This window comes from Malurus melanocephalus, unplaced genomic scaffold (assembly GCF_030028575.1).
Source record: "Malurus melanocephalus ecotype Western Australia unplaced genomic scaffold, MMel_1.1 scaffold_535, whole genome shotgun sequence".
In the NCBI taxonomy this organism is placed as follows: Eukaryota; Metazoa; Chordata; class Aves; order Passeriformes; family Maluridae; genus Malurus; species Malurus melanocephalus.
The window spans coordinates 356,178-379,081 of NW_026623767.1; the positions used below are offsets into that span (position 1 = coordinate 356,178).

At 42.0% G+C, this 22,904-nt stretch overlaps 1 protein-coding gene across 3 annotated transcripts in view; it reads right to left on the bottom strand.

The window, feature by feature from the left end:
* The window catches only part of ADAMTS18 (ADAM metallopeptidase with thrombospondin type 1 motif 18), a 76,062-nt gene that overhangs the window by 41,646 nt on the left and 11,512 nt on the right, over window positions 1-22,904 (bottom strand). For all 3 annotated transcript variants that reach the window (XM_057381859.1, XM_057381858.1, XM_057381860.1), the window contains exons 4-8: window positions 6,346-6,589; window positions 3,897-4,096; window positions 3,070-3,153; window positions 2,055-2,214; window positions 1,453-1,558 (exon numbers count right to left, since the gene is read on the bottom strand). In XM_057381859.1, coding sequence (XP_057237842.1) covers window positions 1,453-1,558; window positions 2,055-2,214; window positions 3,070-3,153; window positions 3,897-4,096; window positions 6,346-6,589 — 794 coding nt within the window. The remainder of the gene's footprint in view (window positions 1-1,452; window positions 1,559-2,054; window positions 2,215-3,069; window positions 3,154-3,896; window positions 4,097-6,345; window positions 6,590-22,904) is intronic.

Here is a 22,904-nt window from a genome sequence, read left to right on the forward strand (position 1 = left end):
CATTTTGTGTCTGGCAGAGGCTTTTCCCAGGAGAGGAAGAAGTATTTTATTAGGAGCATGGAAGTATACCAAAGGAAGGTTGAATAATATGTGAATTAAAGGCAGCGGTGAAAAAGAGGGAAAACAAGAAAAATTTTTAAAAATTCCAAGTAGAATCCCCCAAAGCAAATAAGAAAATAAAAAGGGAGGAGAATATTAAGAGACTAAATGGGAAAAGTCTTGAAAAATATAACCTATGGGCCTGATTCTCTCCTAATACTGATCAAAGGGCATTAAAAATGTACTGATCAGTGAAACTGCCTTAGTGTGACACTAAGGAGGATCAAACAATATTCATATCACATATCTGGCCCCTTTGAATGCTTTGGCCCAGTTCCCACGGGCCTCCCTGTCTCTGGATTACTCTTTAATTCCTTGYTTCCCTTCAGATGTACAGAAACCTGTGAAAGGGTCACTCGTGCAGACATTAGGTCATRGTGTGTACTGCAGAGCACATTTGTACAATGAAAACCAAATAGTCCTGGTTCAGTCAGGCGAATGGTAGGGCTTCATGCCTTGACCCATCAGCAGAATCCAGGATCACTGCTTCCCAAAGGTTTTTTGGGCATTAATATTGCTGAAAAATAAAGACCTTTTAACTAAACCTCAATGTCAGGTTTGTACCACACAGAGAAACTCTGCTTCTCCACTGCCCGTGGTGAGACACATTCTCACCAGGTTGAGAGACAGGTTGAACTGTGCTAAAACTGGAAGTCAAAACCATGCACAAAGTTGTGGAAAAGTAATTCAAAATGACTGGGGGAAAAGAGCAGAACAAAACCRATCATCCTCTTTAGATTTAATTCAACAATTTGAAAAGCTGAAGCTCCATGAATCATTATTACTGATTATGTATGAAAGACACCGGATTCTAAGAAAATTACAGTCTTTCTACAATAGAAATCAAATGGAAATGCAATGGATATAAACACAGAAAGGCAGAAGCCACTCTAAAGGTGGGTTTTACCCAAATCATGCATTAAACAGGCAGGGAGAACAAAGAACAGGCCAAATGTTCCCTATGAAACACGGGATCTTTGGGGAAAGGCGAYCTCTAAGATCAGAGAGATTCCCTTGGAAGCTGCAGTAACCTGCAGTGACCCCTCTCTTTTTGGAGCAACCACATGGATACCAGAATTAATTTGTCTACTGGAACCTGGGAGCAGTGTGGGAAGCTTAAAGGTGTTAAACAGGACTGGCCCTGCAGAGCCCCAGGGTGACCAGCCACCAGCTGGACGGAACTCCATCCACCACCACCCTCTGGGCTTCCAAATGATTTATATTTAGAATGAGCCAATCCAAATGATCCATATTTAACTGCTTTATATTAAATGTRCTATATTTAACTGTTTTATATTAAATGTGCTATGTTTCCATTCACTTACACATTTGTTTGTAGCAGAAGAAACTTACTTGTGTCCAGATTCATGAGCAATTGTGAAAGCCAGCCCAAGGCCTGTATCTTCATTAATGGTGCAGCTGCGGTATTTGCTGCACATGCCACTGATGGGTGCAAATCCTGAAGGAAGGAAGCAGTAAAACAGCTTTTTCCTCTACAGAATTCCAAATGCACATATCATCTGAGCTGGTCCTAATAAGCCAGTTTGTTTTGGCACATGGAGACGCTTGTCTRCTTCATCAGGTTTATCATGGAGGAATTACAGCAGACTTTTATGTGACAATAAAGGAACTCCTATATAATTATAAATCAAACCTAACCTCTCCAACTGCACTTTATTTGTAAGGATTATTCTCCCCTCAACCCACCCCCCATGCCTTTACTGCTCTCAAATTAGGGAGGAATCCCATCCAAAAGGRGCAAGCAATCACAAAAATAAAATAAAAATAGAGTGGCTCAGAAATATTCTCAAAATCAAAAACATTCCTTGAAGAGGTGACAATGCAAAAATAATACTGTTCCRTCCTCTTCAAGAAGACTCAACAGCATGTGCAAAAATGGGCTTTTTTATTTGAAACAATTCAGGTTTTGCTGTGGACACCCAAGTTTCTCATACCTAAAGTATCACAGGGCTCGTTCTTCCAAGAGCAGATGTCAAGGCCGGTCAGAAGGATGGCGTGGTCGTGGCGTTTCCCATTCTTCCCAACCAGGGCAGACTGCCACTGGCAGAAGCTGTTCAGGGACTGGTCAGCGTGGTGGTTGATCAATAACCCACCCTGCAGGGATGGCACAGAYACACAGACAAGGGGCTTCCATCAGGACTTGAGAAAGGAGATTGAAAGAGGAAGAGCTGCTTAGGGAAAAGGCAGTTAACACTTCAWCTTTGTCCTACATCAATTTATGTATTCCCATGTGAATTGTCAGTGAGGRCTGAGTCAGCTGATGAGTGAATCTCCTAAAACTGTAAAATAAAACTGGACCTCTCCCCAGGCACACAGATATTTCCAGAGTTGGTGGCTGGAATTACAGTGTACAAATATATTTGATTCCTGAGAATGCTGAACACCAAGCCATATTCAATATTGTGATTAAATTGTATTATGATTTCTGGGGAGGAAAAGTATTATCCAAGTGGATCAACCCATCCCAAATGTCTTTTCAGCAAAAGAGGTTTTGTCTTCTTTTGTCTCAGCATCTCAGCACCCTTGACACAAGAATTGGCTGCACTTCCACCTTTTGTTAAATGCTTTCTTCAGTTTGAGACTTCTGACTCCTTACCACTGCTGATCATCAYATCCTGGAAAGTCCAGTTCAAAATTTTTCTATTTATTTAAATACTTATTAAGTAGATTTCTCATTCCAGCCATTTCTCCTCAAGGAAACACTGGAAATTAAATTTTATCTTACTGGAATCATTTCACTGTTTCTAAAGAACATTTACATGAAATGAAGAATTTAGAAACAAAACCCAAGAAGCAGTGAAAAACAGAAAGGGTCATTTTGGAGATTTTTGCAGTTTTCATTTCTTTTCACACTCTATGTCTTAAGAAACCTCCCTGCACATAACACAGGAACACCCAATGAACAGCAGCAAATGAAGTAGCTCAGACAAAAATCCTAACACAACTTACAGGCTCTTGTTCCAAAAGCAGCAGGCTGACAACAATAATGTTTATATCGCTTCCAATTGTTCCATCCTTGAACAGACTAGAGACCTGCAAGGATTATTGGAGAGGAAATATCACCTACATGCATAATCCCTTTTCAATAGATTTAACATATGTATCRAGTTATTGTCTTGGACTTCAATTTTCAAAAATKACTAATGGAGTTAGATACCTTGTAKGATTAATCYRAAAGAGCTCAAACCACAAGAATTAAGCCTCAACTTAGACAAAAACTTGAGAATCTTGTAATGACTTCAATGGGCTTTGACCTATCCTTGGTCTCCCAGRTCAAGTGTAATCAAGGCCAAAGTTCAAGCTCAGGTTTTACAAAAGTAAAGAGCAAAGACACGCAGGAAAACATATTTCTAGTCAGATTATATCATTTGATGGAAATAGATTTGTGCTTTCTCAAATAAATGTTTGTTTCTAGGAAACAAGATAAAASAGACAAAGCATCATGATACTAAATGAAAGTTTCAGTTTCAGTGTATCTGCTTTTTTTGTGCTACATATGAAGCATTTTAAAATTTAACATTTTAAATACGTTCTGATTTTTTTTTTTTTTACTCTGCAGTACATCATGACTGCCAAGCTGTGATGATCTAAAGGTATGTATTCAAAGGCTTTTTAGTATCAATAATACATAAGATGAGGGTTGAAGAAAGGCTTGCATAAGGTGCCTTTGGTCTTTTTGGTATTTAGATATTTAGACTATTTGTCTAATGAAAGATCCCACTCTGCCAAGACAATATACCCCAGAGAGAAGACACTTCAGTAGCACCACACCTTACCATGTTCATGACTGTTAAGATATAGGTGGTTACATTTTCCTTGCCATGCTTCTCCAACATTTTTTTATCTGCCACAACAAGGGTTTCAACATTTAGACTTCCATTTTTCTGAATTTTAGCAGACGATCTTTTGAACCTCGCAGAAGTYCCATATTCATCTGAGCGAATGTAGGTCTCTTCTGTGGGTGGCTTGGGTGCATCTAAAAGGAAATAAAACTGTTTTGGAAAGAGTTCAGATCACCCATGAACAGTTTCATCAGAAAATGAAGTATCACAGGTTTAAAGCCTTAGATTATTTTTATAGCATGTGATTTAATACTTCTGGCTAAGTTCTTCCAYATTTATTAAAAAAGACCTGATTCATTCCTGAGGGAAGGACAGCTACAGGGAGAGAAGGAAATGGGAGAACCACATTCGTATGCAATAAGCAGTTTAAAATAAGGAATTAATCTCATAAAATGGTAGCATCTGTGCAAAAAAACGCAACAGAATTTTTAAYAGAGTATCTGCATTTTTCCTGTCCTTCTGCTAACTTTCTGAGGTGGTTGGCATGTGCCACACAGCAGTTGGCAAAAACTTCCTTTCCACAAGAGATGCTCAAGGTCAGTGCAGAAATCAGATTCCACCCCAAGTGAGTTCRTGCCAGCCTGCAGTTGGGTTGACACTGGCCTTCCACCCCCAGCTGCCACTGAGGATATTCCTGCTGGGAATGCATTTATGGASTGCAGGGAATGTCAGGCAACAGGGAGGAGGGCTGGGCAGCAGGCAGTGCACATCCCAGTGCCAGGGTGCAATTCCTCCCTCTGTGCTGGTGCAGCACAGCTKGGGAAAGGTCTCTGCTCCAGCCCTTCAGAAAACAGGAAAAGAAATCCATCTCCCACATCCTATAGTGCTCCAGCCATCCACAGCTTCTTCTGGATAAACCTTCACGGCCTCTGCAGCAAGAGTTAACCCAAAGGTTACTTCAAAAAACTCTTTGGGTAATAATGGGGAATTTTTTTCACACTGTTACACAGGATGTAACAACAAAAGTGAGGGAGCCTCAGGTGACGAAAAAAATCTTGCCTGTGCCTCCTCACAAAGTTACTCCAAAGACCTAAAACAGACCCTGCTTTCTTCCATGCCAAACTGGGAAACCAAGAACACCACAGAACACACAACAGTGGTCTGCTTGCAAGGACTCAGCACTSTGAAGTGCATTTAACATAAAAAGGACATCTTACTTTTTCAAATGTATCCCTACAGTGATAAGCACTGTGTAAAAGCTCAAGAGGACAGGAATAATCCTGAACTTGGACAAGCAGTCACAGGAGGAACAGCAAATAACTCACAAACCCACAGTGGACAATCCAAACAAAATGAGTGTAGAGCAGAGGAGGCAACAGAGCACCTTCAGCCCTGCTCTGCAGCAAGAAAACCAGACAGGAGGGAAGGGGGATGAAATGGAGCAGTTTGGGGCTGCACTAGAAGGCAAATGTTTACAGGTTGAATCACAGGCTTGTGCATCTGGTATTTGAGGGCTGGCTTTTAAACCTGGGGGGAAGGAATTTTGGATTTTTAACAAGCCATTTGTTTCCAGGCCTCAGCCCCTGCCAGCCACTTTTCCCACTAACTCCTTTCTCATTCCTTCCCTCCTATTTATTTTCTCTCTCTTCCTTACACACCTTTGGAAGAGGAAGCTGTTCATTTTCTCATAACTTCAGTAGGAAGTTGGAAGAATGCAAGTGGACTGAGGCACTGTTTTCAATACTGTTTGCAGTCCTGGAGACCCTCATTAAGAAACTCAACTCAGAAGCTGATCAGCTTTCAAAAAGACTCAACTGAATGTTAAAAGTATAGATATAGGGACCAAGGGGGCTCTAAAATGTTCTACAATTYGAGGGCCTAATGAAGGCCTCAGAATGGATCTTGGCAAGACAATATACTTCAATATATTTTTTAAGATGTGACTCCAAAATCTTATTTATACAATTTACATGGGTGGTTCTTTTTGAAGATCTCAGTTGCTGAAAATTTCATTATTAAATAGTGAGTTCCAAAACACTTTATCCTCTCAGAAATTATTTTGAAGACTTTTTTCTCCATCTTCAAGCCTAATTAATTTTTTATCCCMAATCTAACAGAGAGAAATTCAGGGACTTGGCATCCATCACTGTGCAGAACTGCTTACTGAAAACTATGTCAATGTAAAAAAAAATATCACCATTGGGATCTTTTAATCTAGGCAAAGTACAAGAAAGCTAAACAGCGATTCTGATGGCTTAATAGAAGAGATGATTCTGTGAACTTAGAAAAAAACTCAAATTTCTTATACGCGTTTCATGTTAGGAATACATAATTTAAAGCGGTTACGTCTCCATCCCAAAGGGGTGTGAAGCACACCTCGGGACGACCCCACAGCCTGCAACACCCACTACCTCAAAAAAGGASAGAAAGTTTCCTTACATACATTTCTTGCGACGTCCACAGAAATGCTGCTTTGGAACCCTTGGGCGGCGGCGATGCTGGTGGGACGCGTGGCTGCGGTAGCCTCGAGGGGAGGACTGGGGCCGGTGCACCTTGCCCTCGGCGGCCCGGCGGTACAGCACGTGCGGGTGGTGGCCCACGGGGGATGTGTAGTTGTGCTCCTGGGCCAGCTGCTGGGGCAGCGGTGAGATCAGGAACTCGATCTGCCGCGTCCTGATCAAACCAGACTGGGAAAGGAACGGCACYGAGTTAGGGAGCCAGCTCCATGAGTGAGCTCCCTGCAAAACCCAGCCTCGCTGCAGGCTTCACCTCTGCACGGGTTAGCTACTACACTTACTGCTACTCAACTTATTATTATTCAAGTTATATATCAAGTTATTACTGTTATCCAGATTACGATCTGGATATCCTTCCCAGTTCAGTATATTTCGCTCTGGAGATGACCAATTTCCACATGTGGTAACACACAAAGCAGCAATGTTGTGGGGCTGGCAGCACAGCACCTTCATGCAATAGGATATTCATATTCATATGCAACATTCATATGCAACATTAACCCACTCTTCAGGGTACAGGTTTGTTTGTGTGGGTGTTTGTGTTAAGGATATAGATACAAAGGAAATGCTTTTGGGAAACACAACTTCTCCTATGTGCACACTTCAGTAAAACAAAATATTTSAGTTAAGGTTCACACCTTTTTCAGAACAAGGTATTTCTACCAAACAGAAACCTCAGACTTAAGGGCACTCTAAGTAGAAAATGACATTACAGGTCAKCAGCACAAAGGTGGAGCCTCTGAACATTTAAGCACCATAACTCAGCAATCAACTCCCTGAACTTCAATCGTAATTTATACACAGTTTAAAATGTACACACTCCTACAAGGCAAAGCTAATCAGCAAAAGCAAGCATCTGATCATTTTCCGTCTTGGATCCCTGAAAGACAGAAGTATGGGAAAACTACAYTGTAGTTTTCACATAGTATCTGTGCATAAAACTGCACATGTGATGAAGTGTTTCCAGGATCAGGGCCAGGGAAATGTGGGTGGCACTGAGGAAGTATTTCCATGCAGCTCATTAATCAGTTATGATTTTATTTCATTTCTTGGTTTTGTAAAACATGTTGTAATAAACACCCCTTTTTACCAAGTCGAAAACCAAAAAATTTCATCAGGTAATTCTATTACATTATATACGTAATACTAGATACAGATTTTTGGTTTGGATCAAGAAGGCTCTACCATGTGCCAACACCCTCCTGCCAAAACTGACATCCCACRAGGACTACATATCTTTCAGGCTTCAGAAAAATATGTGCAGACAAACAAATGTCAATTGAAAACCATCTTGCCCCACATCTAGAGTCCTCCAAGACCATGATTCCCCCCACTTCCTCAAAAAAGCCTTTGAAAATGCAGACATGACACATGTGTCACCTCTACCCTTCTGAAATGGATGTTCTTCTTTAGCACAACCTCCCAGGGCTGGAATGCCATGGGTAGCACCAGGAGAGCAGTTTGAATGCCKAACATAAGCATAGGATCTGTGGAATTTTGTGTGCTTTAAGAACTGCTTCCCATGAGGAAAACACACTACAAAGTGAAAAGCAAGTGAAAATTGAAAGATACATATGTGTCTTCACAGCTTTAACTGTTTACTAAGCTAATGCTGAAATGGATTTTAAGTCTATTCCAGCTGGAAAGATTTATCAAASATCTACAGCTCCTCAACAGTCAAAATCATACACTGTGCTCTTTTCATGAAAATTCTCTTCTGCTGAACCAAATCAAAGGCAGCTTTGCAGTACTCCCCAATACAAGCACCTTTCACAGGGGCCCAATAAGAGTGCTTGTAAAATCACTCTGTGATCTCAATTTTGGCAATAGAAGAGATTCCACATTATGAACTGAGAGGGTCTAATTGCCCTCTGAATAATCATAATAATAAAACAAACAAATGATATTCTGATTAACAACTTGCCCATTCTCCTCTCTTTGACATGAACTCACATAATTACGCATCTCAGTCTGTATCTGCTTAATGTTCTAAAAGAAGGTTAAAATTGCCTCCATCAATAAAAGACAGGTTTTAAATAATTGACAGGAATTTAACTCGCCTGTTCACTGCAATAAGTTGGCATATTTCAAATGTCAGATCGCATTTGGTCATGACAAAGTACATTCCTGTAGGGAGAATGACTAATATTTTAATCCTCATGATGTGTGTCATCACACAATTTACAAGTGGTTCTGAGAGGCAATCTTTATCTAGAATGCACTGATAATTGGGCGATGCTAAGAGATTTTTTTTTTTCAGCTGGAAAACAGAAATGCAGTGAATCTGGTTCTTATTTCCCCATTTTAAAGGTTTCCACATCAGAAATTATTCCTGTAGGATTCATTTTGTAAATGATTCAAACCATATGGAAGAGAAAGGGGGTTTTACATTTTCCTGTAAGAAACTGTCCCTGATGTACATGAAGTCTCAGCCCTAAACATCATTTCTATATTTAACATTATAAGGGTGGATTGAGAATTCATGGTGGGGGGAAGAAGTGACTGAATTCTGGGCCTTGCATGTATTTTGCTGCACCTTTACAGAGGCTGTAGCTGAGTGCCTTACAAATGTAGTCACTTTTTTCCCAACAGAAATGACCCTAAATCTCCAATAAGACTTTTTTCCTTTGGGTTTTACATCAGAGTCATCCTCCAAATTGAAAAATGCTGTGTGAATGAAAGATACGTTCTTTTTGATAACATCCAGTTTTATGAAGTTGTCAAGAAGAAAGGGGAAGTGCCACAATGCAGGTTGGACACTCACTCAATCACACACCATTTTCTTCCAGGTATGGGGATGTTTCAAGGATTCAGATTGAAATAATCACGTTGGGAATTCCAAAGCAATGCAGAGAATGCTGACCTGGCTTTGGACAGAGCTGCAGCCCTCTGGAGAACTGCAAAGGGAGCAACAGGACAACAATTGCCAAGCACTTCTGCAGATGTTGGGTAAAGGAAAGTGCCTATAGCTCCATTGTTGGCTGGCAAACATGCCAGATGAGAAATTCCACAGCACAGAGGCAGGAGACTGGCACAGAATCGTCTTTTCTAACCTTACTCAATGAAGGAATTCCAGTTTCTTGAAGGCCACATTTTGGCTACTGCGTACTCCTGGGTGAACTGGGAATTTCTTCTACAAATATATGAAACATCTCCATAATTGTGAGTTAGATGCAATGTATTTATCCAGCTCAAATACTTCAGAATAAATACTGTCAAAACTGTCATGGAAATGTATGCATTTGGTTTCCTACTTTCAGCACAGCTTTATGTGTTACATGTGATTTCCCTTGAATCAAGGATGTCTTTCCATTAACCTCAATGGGTTTAGGAYACAATGAGGTGAGGGTCAGCTAGGTCAAAATTCCATTTTTATTTCAGATTCTCTGCAATTATAACACCATGAGAGGGAAGCAGGATGACAAAATCTAACATTCTTGTAAGTCTAGACAAAACAGCATGAAAAAGGCCAGGAACTCCTTTCTATTCCGTCTGTATCCCACTGTGGCTATCACTAATAATAGCAATAATTGTGAGAAYATGGTGGGAAGGAACACCCAAGAGATTGTTCAGTTGGAATTTGCTGTTTTCTTCTTCCCTCACAACACATATTTGCTGTTCTTCTGCAAGGGATATTCCATGCCATTGGAAGGAAAATGAAAAGACATGTACTGCCTTTGTGGTTAGTAAGTAGTTTTTAATCAATAATTTGGAGGAGCTTGAAGTCTGTTTGCAGAAAAGTTGAGAAGAAATAAAAAGGCAACATTCTTCCTACTCTTGTTATTTRTTACAAAAGGTTTGCTTAGCTCTGGGTTAAACAAATTTCCAGATCCAATATGGCTCTGTGAAATTCCTCAGTATCTGKGTGTAATCACCAAGGTAAGGCACTTGTTCTGTTTCATTGGTGTTTCAAAAGGAAGAAGAATCTCAAAAGGAGATTTGGATGAGGGTAATTATAATGTGGTATCTGCTTTGAGATTTTTAAAATTGATTATAAACCATGAATTGAACAATAAGGAGAAATTGTTTAAACCACTGAAAAAGATCATCTTAACTACACAAAATCAGGTTAGATACACCACTAATTTTCAACCCATGTGGAAGAATTTTGAGAGATAATCACTAATATATCTGTTCCTAACAGGTCTCACTGGCTTCTCACTTGAAGAGCAGACRCTGCTCCCATTTACTCCCCTGTGTTGTGAGACCCTGAGTGAAGCCTTTGGCAGCTCACCAGCCTGGAAACCTAATTCAGTTTGGGGTTTCAGCATCTCCAGAAAAACCAGACCCTCCATAAAAAGCAGAGCAGTGACAGTGAGTGAAGGATTTGCAGAACCTGTATTTCTCTCCTGTAATTTAACAAAGCTGAGTGCTGAGAGAGCAGACAAATCCTCACTCTGCACTCAAAAGACTCCCTGGCTGTGGGTGCTCTGTTTGCAAYAAGGCATTTTCATTACAGCCTAATTAAACTGAAGGCAACAGCTTTGTGCATATTGAAGTTAGAGGAATTTCAGAAACCATGATGTAAATAATGATGTAAGAAGCACAACAAAACAAAACTGAGAATTGAAACAGATGAATAATTGAAMTGCAGCATCTCTGCTAAACAGAACTACTTAATACTGACTGATGTAAAGTTAAATTAAGTTTGCACAAGAACAAGAGTAGCTCAGCTAAATGAAGCACTGAAAAGTATGCACATATTTCCTAAAGAAATGCTGCTTATATCCAGAATGCCTTATTCAGTGTTAGGAGCATACACATAAAAGAAGGTGTTAAAAACCCACTGTGCCTTAACTAAAACAATGGCCAAGGAAATCAATGAAATCCATACCATTATGTGGGTGTGAATGTGCTCAAGATGAAAAATCACTAAAAAGGAAGAGTTAAATGTMATTTCACACCCATTAAAATAGTTCCAAATATTCGCAAAAAGTTTTAMAAGACTTGACTAAAGGCCAACTGAAATCAGCACAAAGCTTTCCACAGATTTCAGTGGACATTGATCCAAGACTTCTGCTGTGTTATTTCCCAAATGTCCAGCTCCTAAAAATCCCCAAATCATTGATTCAAACACATCCCATCAAGAGTTACAGAACATAAAGTACAGAGACAAATTAAAGTTTTTAGCTCTACTTAAAACATATAAAGATGTAAACAAAGAACTTCCCTGAAATACAAAGGATAAGGAGAACAGATGACCTATGAGCTACAGTTGCTGGTTACTTACAATCTTCTGAGGCCAACAATTCCTAGAAATCTAGCATGCACATCCCAGCATGGTTGGGACCATTTCAGGTTACAGCATACTGGACTCTGTCCTCATTCACTCTGCAGAGAAAACTCATGACATTTCCTTATCTACTGCTCATTTTCATCAAAYCCTTATTTCCTGCCCTGCTGCACTGTTAAGTCTCTGGTGCACAGAAGACCCAGCTCTGCCAGCAAAGCTTTCCCTCTCTGGAGGAGGCACTGCYCTCACTCGGCTGTGCCCCCTGGGTTCTGTCAGATCAACCCTTGCCCATGTGGAACCAGGGCAGCCCAGAAGCCACAGGAGGGTATGATGGAGATCCAGAGAACACCGAGCTATCCACACAGCTTAGAGCCCCCTGACAATGGCCATGAGCAGCCTTTTGGCCTCTGGAATTGGACAGATGTCAACTTTTAAACACCAATGTGGGCTGGAAGAGGAGAGATGTCTCCCCACAACTCCCATACCTGTGCTCAGACTCCACCCCAGACTGAGGGAACAAGAGGCCCTTCCCTCGGGTTTTAAGAGCAAATCATGGTCCTGACAAAGCACAGAAACCACCCTCACATTGCCACCACCCCTCAGTTCCTGCCAGAACTCACACTCCAAGGCAGCCAGAGCAGGCCAGCCCAGCCCAGAAGGCACAGCTCTGCTCAGAGCCCGGCAATTATCGAGGGAAGCACATCACAGCATCCCTGTGCAGACACAGCATTTCATAATACCGAGTTCATGGTGGCAAAGGGTTCAGAGACATTCCAAATGTCCCCCCAGAGAAACCAGCRTGGAGGTGGCAGTCCCTGTGCACCAGCAGGGACAAAACCCCGCCAAGGCAGCAGGAAAATTGCCAGCTGCTTAGAGCAGGTTTAGGGTTAAGCCTTGAAAATGTGGTAAATGTATCATTTTCTCACACATGCCAAGGAATCCCAGGAAGAATAAAGTCCTGTTTAGTTTGCCAACATTCATCTTACGAATTCCTCTTTGCTCCAAACCAAGGGTATTCAACCAATACCATCACGAGGCTGTTCAAAGCAATCCTGCATCATGTAAGCAGTTTAAATAAATTATTGTTTCTTCAGGGAATGTGTAATGAAGTAGAATCACCTCTTGGGATGGGTTAAGTTGGTAGTCTGAAAAATATGTGAGACTCTAACCTTACTACAGTCATAAGCAAAACTGCTTCCAAGAATGAGAGCCAGCAGGAGAGCACAGCCTGACCTGGAACTGCAGATACCCGATATCACTGGCTGACTTTTGGAGAGAGGGCTTACTGAGCCCCTCTCAAGTCAGGGTCAAAATGTCAATGCTCTGGAAAATATAATCAAAATGAGCAAATTAAGATGTGAAATTAGGTAGAAAAAAAAATGACAAGCAGCATATCTGGAAAGGAGAAAGGGGTTGAATTGCATAAAGTGTTGCTGAGGTGAAAGATATTTTTACCCTCGGGAAGCATCAGGAGCAAACAGCCAAGCCAAGGGCAGTAAATCACGGTAATTAAAGGAGTTCCTTCCCTCTCCACTCTGACCCACAGCCCCTTTTTGGGAGGTAGCTGCCGAGGGGACAGAGCAGCCAGGGCTGAGGGGCATTTTACCTCTCCCTGTCCCCCTGAGAAGGGCACTCACACTTTACTGAAGCATTGGATAAATCGAACGAGATTCTGAGACATCGTGACAGGGACACGATCCATGATCCACCAACAAAAAGCGCAAAGTCTGGACCCTAAATCCATACACAGATTGTTAAATTAATGACAGACTTTTACAGAGTGTTAAGCACCCAGGAGCTCCCATTGAGCTGAACATTGTCTGTGCAAGCATTTCCAGAGTGCTTTTATACCAATTTGGGAATGAAAATGTTCTGGGAAACTGGTGAGAATGGACTCTCATGAGGCTTCCAATAATACACATGTATTATTGAAGTCAGAAATCCCACGAGTAAAACTCAGAGCATGTTCATTTTTGATCCTCTCCCAAACCAGGCAGCACAAAGGCATGTGAACACACTAAAGGAAAAGAGAGAATTTAAGTGAACTAAATTTTTCCCTAGCTTTTATGTTTGCCAAAAAAATTCACCCATCCTTCAGAGAAGTATCAAGCCTGTAAATGGGCAGTTCCTGACAGCAACCCCAGAGTCAGGGAATTACAAAAGCAACGTTTTATGGGACTGGGTCCTTGGCTGATGGGAATAACCTCAGCAGACCTTTACTGATTTTCACCAGACTAGAATTCCTTGCCCTGTAACACAGCAAATGTTTAGGTTAATGGCCTTTATACACATTAAAGTATTTTTTATCATGAAAGAGGCATTAGAATCATTGATTGCCAATCCTGACTTGAGAATTGTCAGCTGATGGCATTTTTCTTTAGAATCTGACTCAGAAAAATAACTCAGTTGTCCTGTTTTCTAACATAATATAGATTTCTTGCAAATGTAAAATGTTAAGGGTTCTTAATAATGTAGCATTTTATTACCTGAAGATCTCACAGAAGGAGAGTACAAAGTTTAAATTGCCARTGTAACTCAGGCAAGAAAGACTACTCTGTGTGTTGCTCAAATGAAGTGCTGTGCAGAACATGCAGCAATTAAAACAAGGTAGCAATRTTGCATGTGTTTAATTATTCCTATATGAACAAAGCCAGCGTTATCTCTCAATAGTGCCTTTGTATTTCTGCAGCTGACTGAGCTTGTTTCAAACATCTTTATGCAACCCCCTGTCAGCATATGGCAAATAAGGAAATATTCTTATTTGTTCCTCCACTTAAGGTAATTGAACCAGTCACATTGGTATTTAAATGTATTAAATTGGTATTTATTGCAGGGTAATGAGATATTCTAGAACTAACACAAAGTTGATTGCTTTGCCACAGATTAAATACTTGCTTGTCAGTATGTGAGCTCACTCATTTCTCATGTTTTGTGTTAAAAAAAAAAAACCAGAAAAAAGCCCCCAGAAGTAGGCACGATAAATGAATAGGAGAAAAACACCAATGCAAACTACAACATAACCACGCTAACTATACACCAATAATATTTAAGTGAAGTGTCAGAGTTCTACCAAGTTACACTCGGGATCACTTCATTTACAATTCCATCAGTAGGGCTCTTTGGCTCCCTGTAAAAGTTTGGGAAGGCAATAAGCTAAAACCAACAGCTCAAATTTAGCCCTGGTAGCTCTACAAGCACTTGGGTATGTCCTGCTTTAGCAAATCCTTGCAACTGTAAGATAAAATCTAGAGCTTTTATTAGTTATGACAGTTCTGAAATCCATCACACAGCAAACAGGAAACAGCAGGATTAKTTAATGAGTGCATTTATGCTTCACTTTTCCTAAAAAGAGGCAGCCCACTCTTTGTCATGTGCTGGTCGACTGGTTATTTAGGGTGCATCAATAATAACAGAAAAACTGACCTCAGAGGGCATCCCCTCAGCATCCCCTGATCTAACACCCCATACACAGCTTCAAGAACAGTCCAGGTGAGAGGAGTTTTACTTTCAGAAACCTTCAAAAGCATTGGAAAAGCAGCTCTCTCTGTCCTGTCGTTCTCTGTAGCAGCACAAAACAACAGCACCATTTATGTCTCTCTTAAACATCTGAAATGTGCCTTCAAGTTGCCCAGACCTTCACACAGGGCAGAGTTTCACCCTAATGGTTGGTTTGGTATGAATGATTTATACCACTCAAAAGATTWGGTGAAATGAAAATGTTGTGGCAAGATTCTCCTCCAGTTTTGTGTACAGCTGATCCATTTTATGTGGCTGCAGTTTAGATGGACCAATATTCCAGGGAAAGTGCATGYCTTCTTAATGAAGCTGCTGCTCCTCCAGTGGTAATAAAGGCAAAACCAGTAAGGTTAGGGCACAGTGACACAGAAAATGGACAGCTTTTAAAAAATAAAAACCAAACAAAAACTGATGATAGATAAGTAAAATCAGTACTTGGAAATTCCTTTTCCATAGRTACTTAGCATTAACAGATGCTTGCTTGAGCGTTTTTGACCAGCAACATTCTTCCCTATCAGACAGGCAACTCCAAACATTAAAAGTCATGAATCAGGCCTTGCAGGAAACAACACTATAAATTATGAGATTTTAAAATACAATGCCAAAGGGCTTCAGAATTTTATTTTCTTTCTGATTTCTTGAACCATTTTCAGCTGAGTTTTATAGACTTTTTCTACTCTTTATAATCACGTACACTAGCATCGAAGTTGAGTGGTTTTTTGTTGGGTTTTTTTTAGTGAAAACACAGCTTTTCCTGTGATGATGGCACTTTGGCAGCTGGACCCATTGGAATATTTTACATTGCAAGCAAGAATTAGGCAAGGCTTCATGCTGCCTCTCCCTCACAGGGCACCCTGGTGAGGTGGCAGACAATGGAGAGGGRCACTTGCCCAAGCACTGGGACACCACCTGAACCTTCACCCTGGTCAGGACTGTGGGCTGCACAGTGACTTACCCCAACTGCATCACAGCCCCCAGCAAACATTCTCCACATCTGCTGGCTCCCTACCCACACCCACATTTCCCCAGTGAAGATCCCCCAGATCCCCCAGCTTCACCCTGCCAGAGCTGATGCAAATGAATTTGAGGGGGCAGAAGATCTGAGCCTGTCTGACCYGGGATAATTTGCATTCAAACAAAATAAATCCAGCTCAATTCCCATAGCAATTTTGCTTTGCTATGAATAGCTCAGGCAGCTCCAATAACGAGGAGCTCGGGTTACATCTGATTGCCAGCTGTATTGCTTACTAAGAAGTTAGGTCAGTGGTTCCCAACCTTTTAATTTTCCTCGTTGGAGTATACATTGCTGTGGATTAGTTACATGAGAGAGTGGTCACAAGGAACTCTGTAGGGAGCAAAGTATCAGCTTTGCTGATATTCCACATACACAGACATATGTATATGTTGAAATATCTACGTGGGAAGGAGAAAGGGAGGGGAACAAAAGAGCTTAGGCCATTAAGGGAATGGAAAACAAGMAGCAAAGATGGCCCCAGAGTGAGAATGTCAGGCTGGCGCCTGGGTTATCTGAATTAAACTCCCTGCTCTTCAGCATTTCAGCATCTCTGCTCCTTATTTCTCAGTTTTATAGGCAGGATCTTGTAATCAAGGTAGAAAAGGCTCACATCTGACCCTGGCTGGGCTGTTCTGGTAAAGTGCTTCCACCTTCCCCACCCTAAGCTGCAGCCCCAGCCCTCAGGATGCCACCCCACAGCCTGAGCTGAGCAGGGAGCAGAGCCCCAGGRCAMAGCCCTGGCAGTGTCCTGGCCCCARATGTKGCTCTGTCCCTCAGCACATCCCTGCACAGCCTGGTGCCAGGGGACCCCACTCACAGGACACCAGCACTGACCCACAAACACTCACTGCATCAGCTGCAGGAGGCTGGGAGCTTTGCTCCTCACGGGGAGTCCCTGGGCTACAAGGCTTCTTGTTTCTCCTTTAGAGAAATGGTGTTGCTTGGTGTCACGGTTTTAAGCCCAGCTGGAGATGAAACACCACAGAGCCACTCCATGAACGACCCCTCTGCAGCAGAGTGGCATCACTGAAAGAGCAGGGAAGAATGAATATCATCCTCTGCTCTTTTGCTGAAGTAATCTCTTTGAAGCAGAACAGCAGCCTAGGTGGATCTGAATCTCTTCCACCCCCATCCCCAAGAAGAGGTAAAAGATGGAAACTTTGATGGCAATTGATATGATTAAACCCAAAATAGAGCAGCAGCAACCCAGAAATCCACCAAGCTGAAATAACATCTCATCCTTTTCTGTTTTCCACAACATTAAGAAACCTGTAGGACAGTAACACCACATAATACTTCCATGACTATACAAACATCTCCAGTATCCAGAGTCTCATTTATATGGCCATTTGAATAGTCATTTACTGAGATAAATGTAATAAATTACATCCATGTCCCATGTCATGAAAAGGCCTCATATTTGCAGGCCCTGTTTACAGTCACAAAACCTGCCCTCACCATTTTACACTGCCAAGTGTACTCTGAGTCCAGAGAGTCTTTGTTTTTCTCCTTGGAGCCAAATGCCATCAATCTGCASTGCTCAGCCATTCTACACCCATCCTGGTCCTGCTTTAAAGCTGTGCACACTCACTCATTCGTCTCCCACAAATTGGCCTCTGCTTCTATTTGAGGGAATGATGCCCAAGAGTGAGCCGGCTGTCACTGCTCTGCTGGAGTAAACAGCTGGATTTGTCACAGACTAGAAAAGTTTTTAATAATATCATAAATGAAAGTTCAATGAGAAATAATTTTCTAAATTGTTTTCTAAATCTCTGTGGCAGAAATAACTCTGACGACATGCAAAACCCACCACAAAGAAGTCATGGTTTGGTATAAAATAAAACATAATGCCACAGCTGTCTTAAAATGGGCACAGAAACATTACCTTAATTTTGGTCCAGGTTGTGGTAAGGTGGGGTAAATCCATCCCTCAGCCCAATGCATCAATTTACATCTCCTGGCATCCTGTCTTTGAAGATCAGAGCCTAACACACAAGTCCAAACCAGGTTTTGGAGAGTTAATCAATGGTTTTCATGTATTCTGACCCATTTTAACTTGCACCCCCTGAACAGGCCTSCAGAATTAATCTGGTCATGAAAGGCTACACTGATTTTTAGTGCAGGCCTCTGAATTATTCAACTGTTTAGCAGGGATGAGTGTTAAGGAAACTGAAAAAAAAGGCAGTGTGGAGCATTTACTTGTGTCTTTTCATAAAGAAATCAGTTCAATTATGTGTAATGTCAGCAAGCACCATTTGCCAGGGTGCCATCTGTACATGGGGGTGTTTTCAGAACATTACCTTACATACCAGGCTCTCAAAATACACTCCATGGAGTAAAGCTCAAAGCAACCCTGTGATGTTCTCTGAGATCTCAGGAAACAGGAAAATTTAAGTTTCAAAAGGAAGGTAGCATCTGAAAGCAACTTTTTATTTTATGAGATAGTCTTTATATTAAATTGGTCCAAGATATCCAGATATCTACTGCACAGATGTTGCCACTATGTAAAAAACTACAGGCCTGCTGACTGAAATAAAGATGCAGTGAAGACAAGGGAGATATTTGTTGACAGCTCAGCATGCTGCAAAGTTATAAAGGGATGGCAAAAATAAAGTTATATCAGCAGAAGATTTAGGAGGCAAAATTTCCTAAGCAGCCTGACCTTCTCCCTGCAATGAATCTACTGAACAGTAGGTTAAGCAAAGGTCAGGTTAAGCATAGGTTAAGAAAAAAGCTCCACGAAGAGGAATGTGCTGCCAGGGTCGCAGAGGCTCTGGGACATCAGGGGAGTGTGTGAGAGGCACAGACACTCCAGTCTGCAATGCAGCTCCTTCTCCCAGGGCCTGAGTGCTCCCTGCTCCACYCTGGCACCACGGGACATGGACCTGAGCAGGCTCCACAGCACCGCTCAGCTGCTCTTGCATCCTGAGCCCTTACCTGGGAGTCAGGACACACTTGGTGTGCTGAGCACAACAGGTCAAATAATTAGCACATCAAAGAGCATCARCTCCCATAAACAAGAGGTAATTTGTCTGCTTTCGTAGGCAAGAAGTAGAAAAGTGACCATGAAAAAGTGATAAATGTGATCCTCCCACTCCAGGTCTCTCTGAAGCTCCGTGTGACCTGCACAGCCTCTGATTTATTACACTCAGACGATGTCTGCTCTGCTGGAGCCTGTCCTCATCCCTCACAGAGCACATCCCCGACTTTTCCCCAGAATAACCTGGCTGCTCTAAAGGGGCACYGCCTGCCCAGGATTACGGGGTGATGTTAACTCAGCACTCTTTGTGCCTGCACACATTTTCCTGCAGGAGGTTCCGTGTGCTCCAGAAGTGCAATCCTGCCACCTCCCAGCGTGAATCTGCCCAGCTCCACACGTCTGCCCGAAGACCTGAGTGCTCCTGCAATCCATCTGGATCATCAGCCAGCCCCTCCACCTTTTCTTCTTTCCAGGTGGTAACACAAACAGAGGAAAAGCCAGAAGGAGCTCTTGTGAAACATTTCCTCTCTTCACAGCATGTTACAGCACACACTCCTCCCACCGCGGAAAACCAGCAGTGTTAATGTGCTGGGGAAGTAAATTAGGCACAAATAGCACCGTGGGGAACTTAAATATTTTGARTGTATACCGTATAATCAGGAAATGCCCACCCTCTTTATCTGTGAGGAACAAGGAAACCGAAAGCTTTGTAATTTTAAACTGCCCATCAGTTGCTGTGAATCAGTCTGGCATCTCGCTGGGGAGAGGCAGCACACACGAGAACACTGGCAAGATAAGAGAGGGCAGAAGCTGCACTCCCCATCCTGTCAGAATAGGTTCAGAGATTCCACATCTGATCACCCCTCTCCAGGGCTTCTACTGAGCCCYTCAAAAGGACTGGAATGGGACAATAGAGTTGCATAATTTTTCAGATTATTTATAAGAATTCTTACAAATTTCACTAATCTGAAATTAATTTGATTTTGTTTTCAATAGCAAATAAATGCTATAAAATACTTTACAGATATAGAGTGACTTACTCCTTTAACATATTTTAACAAACAATAAAGTCACGAGACYCATTCGTATACATCCTCCAATTTATAACATTTTGCAATAAACCMATACCCCTCCACTTACTGCAAAAATTAAAGGCAAATTACAACGACTTTCTCTTTTAAATCCAAGTCCTTTCCTGGAAGAAGCACGAAGGTGCTGGTTTAAATCATCATGATGAAGTTACTGAACAGCAGAAGAGAATACAGCCATAAAGAGCACTGCCTTGTGCAACTCCCTGGAAATAAAAATATATTCCTATTTCAGACACAATGGACAGTGAACTAAACTGCTCTTTGCAAAACAAAATTTAATAAAGTATAGGTACCAATTCAGTGCAGTGGTATAGAAAAGTATGGATGGATTTAAAAATTCCCATTCCTTTTTACTAGCAATTAGGCTAAGCTGTCATTAAAAGATGTGGAATATCCATGGAGATATTTTGGAGCATATGGGCACCATTCTGAGCAGGCTGATGGTGTGCAGGAGACATTCCCAAAGGGAAATATTCCCCATCTTCTGTTAATCCTRACACAGGAGAAGGGCTGTGGAGGCAGAGTGACCTGAGCTATGCACAAATGCTAGTTTGCAGAAGACAGACCTTTATTCTAGGTGAGTAACATTTCCTTCTGTTTTGTTTCTCACATTAGAGTGGGTTCCTGACTTTCCCAAACTGTAGCCTTTCAAACAACTAAATAAATCATGTGAACAGCCACAACAAAAAATATACTATTCCCTCAGCCCTCAAGCTATTTGCAACCAATTCAGTGTTGTGGTGCTGCCTTGTGCAAGCTAATTTTCAAAGAAATGTTTGGAAAATTACAACAAAAATAAACTTCTGATGGCACTGTAACCCAAAAGCTGAGAACCTGTAAATAGAACCAGTGCAATACCAGGCCAAGACCACAATCTGGCACATTTTTGTTCCTAGCTTCACCTGGTAATACATGGTAATATATCAGCTTCTCTCTCTGATTCAGCTGCTGGTCCAAATTGTCCTTTCCTTGGTATTTCATCTGTCCCACAGATGATGGAGATCTCAAGTCCTTGTCACCACAGTGTTGTCCTGATGTTCCCTGCACCACCTGCACCCTGCTCTGACCTTGGGATCACGCATGGTCTTCATTCAGCAAGACCTGCAGGGCTCTGAGCCTCAGGCAGCTCCAGTGAGCACCCAGCTGTCTCTGGTAAGCACAGGAATCAATTAACCATTGCTGCAACTGCTCCCCTCTCTGCAATTACTCAGCTCTCCTGCCACAAACAGATGGATGAGGTCTTGTCCCTTACAGGTGCTCCCTGATGRTATCTGATAATACCCCTGTACATTTGCACAGCTCAAAACCTGCCAGGTCCATCTCCCATCTAACAAGGACAACAAGCCCCAAAACCTACCATCCTCTTTTATTCCCAATCCTTTATCAGGATTGACTTCATCAGGATTTTATTTGAGTTAGGCCAAATAACCACTTTCCATTCACTCGTGCCTTTGTATTTCTGGTGGCCATTGCGTTTCCTTCACTGTCCAGGCTGGAATGGCAGCACTGAAAGCAGGGCACTGAAAGCAGGGCACTGAAAGCCCTCTGGCAGCTGCAGGCACTGCATGCCAAGCACTTGGGTGCATTTTCCAGCAGCAGCAGCAGCAGATTCTCTGGGAAGCTGCCTGAGCTCCTGCCTCATCCCACTCCTGGCTGTGCTGGTGTGAGYGCTCCATGGGATCAGCAAGGCTCAGCCTGCAGAGGGGCTTTGCCCTTCAACAGTTTCCCTTCKTCTAACCTGTGATTCAATGAAATCTGATTACACAGCAGCACCCTGGGTTACATCCAGCACACATTCTGGGGTCTGCCAGGAGCAASAGACACGCTTCACTTCCTCCATGAGCCAGTGGTGCCTCCCCTTTTCAAAATACCTTTCTAAACCAAACAGCAATTGCAGCAACGTGTCCCCAAAAAGTGGTGTGCCCATTGACTCAAAGGCCAAGATGATGTAGGGAGAAAGAAAAGGCCTCTCCCAAGGGCAGGTTCAGCTCCAAAACAGCCAGCAAAAACTTTTTACTCACCAAAAGAAGCTTTAGATGAAGCCCATAAACCAGCAAACACCTGTCAAGCAGAGKGGACAAACTGGGCTGCAGGAACCAGCAGACATCAGCAGCTCACTGCTGTCTCAGGCCGGAAATTATCTTTTCTCTGCCCCTTTGCTCAAGCTTTTGCTACTTGGAGCAGGATTACAATCCAGTCACCAGTAGGTGATGTCAGTAGTGTAAAAGAGATCCATATGGCTTCCAGCATGAAGAGAACCAGCTGAGGGGAAAGTCTCGAGCTCCTGTTGTGGCAGRCTGGTCTCTACAGTGGTTGCAGAGATGTTTATTACAAACAGTGAAAGGCAGAGCAGATTACAAGGAATTATCCGTTATCAGAAAAAGAAGCAAGAAAGTACGAACAGAAGTGATAGAAATATTTTTCTTATCTATGCCATAATCATCCACAGTAGACTGCAAAAAAAAAATCATCCCTGCCCTAGCCCAAAACTAATATTTGAACATTTAATTTATACTTGCATCTAACAAAACATGCAACATAACTTTCTGTCAAGTGTTAACAAGAAATGACACTGGGTAGCCAGATGTTTAGAGAAGTTTTAACTTTCTTGTCCAATGCTACATTGCAGCTTTTTTATCTCTCCCTCACCA